This window comes from Gymnodraco acuticeps, unplaced genomic scaffold (genome assembly GCF_902827175.1).
Source record: "Gymnodraco acuticeps unplaced genomic scaffold, fGymAcu1.1, whole genome shotgun sequence".
NCBI classification, from domain to species: Eukaryota; Metazoa; Chordata; class Actinopteri; order Perciformes; family Bathydraconidae; genus Gymnodraco; species Gymnodraco acuticeps.
In genome coordinates, this window is record NW_022990292.1 from 311552 (window position 1) to 319643 (window position 8092).

The window sequence follows — 8092 nt, forward strand, 5'->3', positions numbered from 1 at the left end:
TTCCCACCTCTGAATATCAGCATCAGTTGTAAGAGGGTTCAGCGTCCAGATGTTAAAGGTAACACAACAACATCTGTCCCCCCGCAGCAGGAGAAGCTGCAGCAGCAGACGGACGCTCAGAAGACGCACATCTTCCGGCTGACCCAGGGTCTGCAGGATGCTCTGGACCAGGCTGACCTGCTGAAGACCGAGAGGACCGACCTGGAGTACCAGCTGGAGAACGTCCAGGTGCTGCACACACACACACACACACACACACACACACACACACACACACACACACACACACGTTTATACACAGTGTTTGTAATGATGGTGATAGTCAGATCTTCACATGTTGATGAAACTATTTAAAGTACTTCAACCCTGCATACACTTTCTAATCTGTATGTGCAGGAAACACACACTCAGATATCATGATGAGGTCCCGCAGGACTTCCAGTCTCTTGCAGTCGTGTTTCCCTCTGTCACTTTGTTTTAATAATAATACACATACACACACACACACCTCCCCCCACACTTTGTCCTACCCCCCAGCACCCTGCCGTACCCCCCCCTCCCCCTCTGTGTGTGAAGTGAAGTCCTGGAGGAGACATTCATGGCAGTAGTGATGTTCACTTAGCTCCACCTGCAGGCGGTGTACTCCCATGAGAAGGTGAAGATGGAGGGAACCATCACGCAGCAGACCAAGCTCATCGACTTCCTGCAGGCCCAGGCGCACGGGGGCTCCAAGAAGAAGAAGGTCAGCTCCATGTTTTCAATCTGATTTGTTTTAGGAGGCGACAGAGGTTGCAACAGCTGTGCAGTCATCGAGATTGTTTTTGTTCCAGTTTTTTTGTATTTAAAAAAAAACCGGATTATTTCGTTTTTTTGTTCAATATTTTCTCTAACTTTAAATCTTTTTAAGTTTTGCAATCATTGCACTAAGATTTGTCCAACTATGCCATTGCTTTGTAGAGTTTTCAGAGTTGCATTTTGACATCTCTTTGTCAGGTCTTCATGTGTTATGTGCAAATATATATTTAACAGTGGCTTGTAAATTATTATAATTTTTAAATATGGCACATGAAATGATAAAAGGATGAGAGCTTAAAAATGTAAAATAAATAATAATAATAATGAAACAAATAAATACAATAAAAGCCATATTTATATATAAAGCATTCATCAATGTGCTCTTCAAATAAACGATTAAATGAAAAAATGAAAATGAAATCAATATTAGTGCAAATTACTTCCCAAAATAGAAGCGGAAAATTCAAGTAATTTAACAAGTTTAAAAAAATGAATGTAATATAAAGTTTAAATTCAGGACATCCTATGCCGTTCAGAGATAGTTGTAGATCATCACCACATAGAAACTACACTCAGCACTCATGTGGAAATGAAGGAGCATATTAATCGTTAATAAATATTGTTCCTGCTCCTCTCAGGGTCTGTTTGGCCGTCGTCGGGAAGACCTTCTGGCTGCCATGGCTGCTCAGGCTCAGAATCAGAGTCAGAATCAGAGCCAGGTCCAGGGTCAGGGTCCGGTGTCCCCGCTGCCCTCCATCCAGCCGGTGCCTCTGCAGTACAGCGACATCAAGCTGGCTCTGGACAAAGAGAGGAGTCGCAGCACGGAGCTGGAGGAGGCGCTGCAGAAGATGAGAGGAGAGCTGCGCTCCCTGAGGGAGGAGGGTGAGTGACTCTCTTTGAGATATGGGAAACTCATCCAATCCAACTTTATGTATATAGCACATTTAAAAACAGCAGAGTCGACCAACGTGCTGTACATCAATACATATAATTAGACAAAACCGATAGGACAAAACAATTCTTTTAAAACACAAGACAATAAAACCAGACTTACTGTATAGCCACAGACTGAAAAACTCGATGAAAATCAATATAAAACACAAGAAAATACAAAAAAGCGATTTAATAGCAGACTCATAAGCCGTATACGTAGCCTGCAAAAGCATATTATATGTCCTTCCGAGGTCCTGCAGGACTTCCTGTCTCTCGCAGTCTTGTTTCCTCTGTCTTTGAAATAGAGAGGCGAAGTCCCTCCCCTTTCCGGGGGACCTCCATGGGACCTTATTTTGGATTGTATGTATTGAAGTCAATGGAGAGAGAAAGATTATCTTTCTATCCCGTTTTAATTGTGCCACGAATTACACATATGATGTTTGTCAATTTAAAAGATAATTTTACAAGTCAAAAACATTTAAATATGTCGTAAAACTGTGAAGTAACACTTTGTTTTGTGTGAAGCGCTCAATGAACTACATCTCCCGTCTCGCACAAACACCAAGACGGCCGTCACGTTGAAACATTTCACTTCTTTCTTTCAGAATGAGGCGGAAAGTATTAAAAGAGGTGAAAATCACTCCAAGTCTGGGCACGTTGAGAGCTGTGCACACACACAAGGGGAGTTAGTCGGTTCCGTGAGAGCCAGCATGCGGGACCGGGACTCTGGGATTTGTAGTCTTTCTAGTTGCGTATTTTTCATAGTCTTATATTTCAACAGTTTTACGACAAACTGTGACTTTTTTGACACGGAAATTATCTTTTAAGATTGACAAACATCATATGTGTAATTCATGGCACAATTCAAACGGGATCGAAAGATAAGTTTTCTCTCTCCATTGAATTCAATGCGAACTTTTTCTGAAATAAGGTCCCATGGGGCGGAAGCAGAAGGGCGTAGATGACTCTATACAGATAACTACGGAAGCCCTGAAGGCGAGTGGGGTAAAGAAAAAAAACTATGGGTATCCATTTTCTAAATCTGATCCAAATAGTTTTCCCCTGTGTTTATGACTGGCGAACACCCAGAAAACGTGTTGCCAGGATCATCTTTCAAAGTTCCTCATTGGTGGAAAAAAGTTGTTGTTGTAATACTCATGTCGGCCACAGGAAGATGAAGCGCAACAATTCCCCTATACCCTTCTTGGACCCGGTGAGGTGGTTTTCTTGAAGTATCGTTGTAATTACATTTTTGTATCATTTCATATTCCAGCTATTCCTCAAAAACATGTTTTGGATATCATGCCATTCACATTTTAAACTTACATTTTAAGAAATTGTAGTTTTTGCATTGCTACCCCAAGCTTCCATAAGTGGGTCGAAAATGACCCGCATGCATTTCCTATGGGATCCTCTGGGAACCTTTGATTCTAATCACCTGTTGCTGTCAGGAATACATTCACTGTGGAACACACAGACGACATCACAAGTGACACCTCTCAGGAAGATTACTTTACACAGCAAGATCTGAAACCTGTCAGTATAATAATAATAATAATACATTATATTTGTATAGGGCTTTTCAAGGACATCACTTCACAATATAAGGGAAGGTTAGGGGGGGGGGTATAGGACTTTCAAACTTGATCAACCGGCATGGATTGACGGGGGGGGGGGGGGGGGGGGGGGGGGGGTGGGCTATGAGTAGACAAGAGGAGAAGAGATGAGTCTTGAAAAGGGGCAGGAATACTGTGAGGGTCTCAGAATAGCGGAGATCTTTGCATCGATATGTTCAAAACGTTTTTTTTCTAAATGTAAAAAAAACGTCAAATTATAAATAGTGAAAAATTAAATATAAATATTTCTAGTGTGAACCAAAATATAATACTAAATATTATAAGTGATCTTTCTGAACCAAAATGACAAAAATGGCATAAAAACACATATTATTCTAATACGGGTCCTTTTTGACCCACTTATGGAAGAGTGTAGGGTCCAGTCACTCTAAGGGCATCTAAGGGTTAAAAACATGGCTTAGTTGAATACTCGATTCTGATTGGTCCATTCGGACATTTCAGAGGTCAATACGACAGTAGGACAGACCGCTGTGAAGCACCGTAATGACTAAGAGAAGAGAGACTATAATGATCAAGAGAGAGAAAGAAGCCGTTAGTGGCCGACTCCGCCTAAGGGCTTCTCGGCAACTCTGCAGAATCCTATGGGTGACGTCACGGACCCTACGTCCATTTATATATACAGTCTATGGTCATAACTTGTGTCTCAGGGCTTCCATAGCAGACAGTATGCTCAGCAGGATGAAGCATCCGACTCATAATGAAGTGATGACTGAATGCTCCGTCCCCAGCGCTGCAGTATAAGGACCACGGGAGCTCTGGGACCCCGGCCTCCGCTCGGCAGCAGATGATCCTGTCGGCCATGGTGAAGTCTCCTGAGCACCAGCAGGGCCCCCCCGCCCTGAACCCCTCCAACTCTGAGCGCAGGAAGAACACCGCCACACCCGAGGGTGAGAAAGAGAAGGGGGGAGGTTTACTGAAGTCAGCCTTTTCTCTCTGTCCACAACGCGCCTTTTTAGAGAGGCTTTTGGGGGGCTTCCCTTCCCTTAGTGTGTGATACAGGTTTTAGTGCATGTAAATGGTCTGCAAAGGATAACATCCCTGTTTCCTGCAGAAGGGGTTTATCTCCCAGACATTGATACATTGATTCAAATGAGTACAGAGAAAACGTGTTCGATGCGCTTGGAGTTAAAAATATTTCAAGAAACACGCAGATGAATCACTTTAGAAACTGGAAGAGAAGCAAACACTCCTTTGTTTACTTCAGGAACATAGTGACATCACTATGGAACATTCACACTCCTATTGGCTAGCGCTCCAACACATTGTACGTGATAGGCTAAGGGGCTCTGTGGACCCAACACACACACACACACACACACACACACACACACACACACACACACACACACACACACACACACACACACACACATTTAAGCAGCTTCAAATGCTCGACACACCTTGGCCCTCACCTGCACACGTTAGAAAACACACCTGTGATATCTCTCCCTCCGGATCACTTATGAGACTCTTTCTATCCTTTCTCCTTCACACACCTTTCAGAGAGAAGGAGGGTCACTTTTGAAAGTAAGTGGTCCAAACTGGGCTCTCTGCAGTTTGGTCTGTACCTCTCGTCTCCTCGTTGCCTCATCCACATCCCTTTGAAAGGCCAGATTTGAAAAGCTCTGCACTTCTTTTGTATAAACCCTGAGCGATCATTCAGCTTCTCAGTGCACAGCTTTATAAATCTGAAGCATTTTGTTATCTTGGTTGCTGAAGCTACGCCGATCTGATTTGCAGATTTCACTCCAACCTGAGATGTTCTCACACACTGACAGATGTTACCTCTGCCATGCACTGAGCGCTGTTTGAACCCACGCTCTGTAATAAACAATAAAGGTATTACTCAGTCATTTAGTTAACAAAACAGTCAACGCTACAACGACAAAGTTAAACCTAGATCATTCTTATTTTAAATTGAAATCATCAATAGGCGCTTTCACACCGCAGTACTTTTCCCAGTTTAGTTCCGATATAGTTCCAAAAATGTGCGTTCACACCAAAAAAATCCGGAACTAGAAATTAGTTAATGAGAACCTTTCCACCCCCTTTTCCGTCCCTGCTAGAGAGCAGGTACTTTCGTGGGAGAAAAAGGTTCCCATGTCTGATTGGCTGGGCGGATTGCAAACCATGCCCCGTAAAACTCCCAAAAAGTTTTGTGAAGCCGCCATTTTATTATCCTAGCATTAGCATTATTAGCATTAGCATTAGCCCAGCGCAGAAACGCAGAGAGACTAACGGCCCGTCCACACAGTGGCGTGCGTTGAAGCTTCCAACGCTTCTGCCCATTCACTTTGAATGGGGTGACGTCACTTTTAGCCAAACTGCATTTTGGGAAGCGACGTGGAGCGTTGCTGGCGTTGCTGGCTTCAAAAGTTGAGCAATGTTCAACTTTTGGCGCCTCGGCAGAAGCGTCAGCCAATGAAATCCCGTTTATGCAAATCTGCCAGTACAAGCGCTAGCCAATCAAACCGCGTGTATGCTGGGAGAGACTACGCAGGTCATTTCCTCATATTCAAAAAATGGAGGGAAAATTCATTTTAGCGGTAGAGAATCACCCGGTGCTGTATGATCAGTCTCTGTTCATCTACCGGGATACAAACCGGAGGAGCGAGGCATGGAGGGAGGTGGCAGAGACAGTGGGTGAAACTGGTAGGTTTTCACCTGTTTGGGGAGTTTATATCCAGTTTACTTCGTTTTAACATTGCTATTGCTTTGTATGTCGGGGGCAGGAGATTCATGTGATTGGTTGTTGGTCGCGTTGCTCGCAAAAAATCCCCAAGCTTCAGATACGCCCACCTCCAAGCGTCAACGCACGCTGCTGTGTGGACGCTCCGTAACTTATGGCAACACAAAAGCAAACATGGGAGCGGTGGAGATGAGGAGGTGTCGGCGTTCTGTCTGTTTACTCGGAAGGCTTCAGTAGAAGCTGATGGGAGTCCCAGCAGCTTCTACTGAAGCCAGTCCCCAACTCCGGGGACTTCCGGCCGGGGACTTCGGGCGGCAGTATACGCCGTGAAGTTGTTTGCGGCCTGCCAGTAAACCCAAAGCAGAAGAAGAAGAAGTGACGTCAGCGGCTTCATTTGCCTAATCCTCCTTCAGGGACTTATTCCAGTGTGAACGCGATCTGCTCTTTAGTTCATCAGAACTAACGAGTTCTCATGAACTAAGTACGGCAAAGTACTTGGTGTGAAAGCGCCTATTGGATATGAATTTAAATACATTTAAAATAATTGTAATATTTTGTAATAAATTATAGTTTTAGTGTCATAATGATATTATAGGTAACGTAACTGTATACGAAACCACAATTTCTTCTGGGATGAAGTTTGATAATCAGATAAAGTATTCTGATTCTAAATAATAATAATAATTAATATTACATAAAAACCCTAGTAATTACTAACTAATTGATTTAATGTGAAATAAAAACAACAATAAATCCATCGATTTGATTATTTTATCCAGTTTTCTTCAAGTCATTATTTTTGCATGAAACCAAATGTTTTATGGAAAATGTTCCAGCACATCCTGAATCGTAAAAGGCATTGAATTAATTCACCAAATTACATGGCTTTTATTGGAAATTAAAATGTCTTGAATCAATCTTTAAAAAGTCTTTAAAATATATGAGAATTAACATTTTATAAATCTTTTTTTTCTGACATAGCATTCTAAAACTGAAATCTGGATTGTGGCATAAGTGTGCTTAAACTTGCTCTTAAATTAAACTAAAAGTGGCATTAAAGTGATAGACTGAACACACAGTGGTGAACAGACTGGATAATATCTTGCAGCAGAGAGTGGGCTCAAACTCAGATCAATAAATCATCTCCAGAGTTTACCTGCTTCTGCATCCTGCTGAACATCCCCCCCCCCCCGTTCCTTTGGTTGTTTTGGCATGGGGAGTCAGTGTTTCTCTGCCCCCCCTCACTGTTCCCCCCCCCCTCGCTGTTTCCCCCCCCCTCACTGTGTCCCCCCCCGCTGTGTCCAGAGTTCAGCCGGCGCCTGAAGGACAGTCAGAGGGAGCGTCTGCACCACAACACGGCGCACCGCTTCTCCGTGGGGCTCAACATGAGGGCCGCCAAGTGCACCGTGTGCCTCGACACCGTGCACTTCGGACGCCAGGCGGCCACCTGCCTCGGTGAGTTACACTGGGGAAGCATCACCCTTAGATTCAAGGCTTTTATTGTCATGTGAACATACAGTAGCTAGTAGATATATCAATGAAGATATGAGGTCACAGGCTCCTCCAGCAGTGCAACACAATACAACAGATACAATAGTTAAAATAGTGCAAGTAATACAAATAGAATAGAAATAGTGCAAGGAGAGTCTTAATACAAGTAATAGGAATATGATATATTAGACAAATAATGTGTAAGTTGCAGACTGTTATGGATAAGCAGAACTAAGGTAACATTTATATTTTAATCCTGAGTGTCCAAACTGTTTCCACCGAGGGCCACATGCAGAAAACCATACGAAGGGCTGGTCCGCTCACTAGAGGAGAGGTATACAGCCTCCTAAGTTCAGTTATAAGTTAGTAAATTCACCAAATGTAGGTACATTATTCTTGATACTTGAATATGCGTTAAGAAACATCCCAGCTCTCCAGAGGGTTTACTCTATTGAGTTGGCAGCTCATCAGGAGCCTCAGATTGATTACAATAAGGGGAAATGTGAAGGGTCTATTTCAAGCTGGTTATGGAAATAAGTCATTGGGC

The 8092-nt window shown here is 43.2% G+C and overlaps 1 protein-coding gene across 1 annotated transcript in view; it reads left to right on the forward strand.

The window, feature by feature from the left end:
• The window catches only part of LOC117549778 (citron Rho-interacting kinase-like), a gene marked incomplete at its 3' end in the record, with an annotated part of 96322 nt that extends 88813 nt beyond the window's left edge, over window positions 1-7509 (forward strand). Inside the window, 6 exon segments of the mRNA XM_034221850.1 lie at window positions 88-228; window positions 635-742; window positions 1434-1677; window positions 4094-4252; window positions 4869-4892; window positions 7360-7509. Coding sequence (XP_034077741.1) covers window positions 88-228; window positions 635-742; window positions 1434-1677; window positions 4094-4252; window positions 4869-4892; window positions 7360-7509 — 826 coding nt within the window.
• Between the last annotated feature and the right edge of the window lie 583 nt (window positions 7510-8092).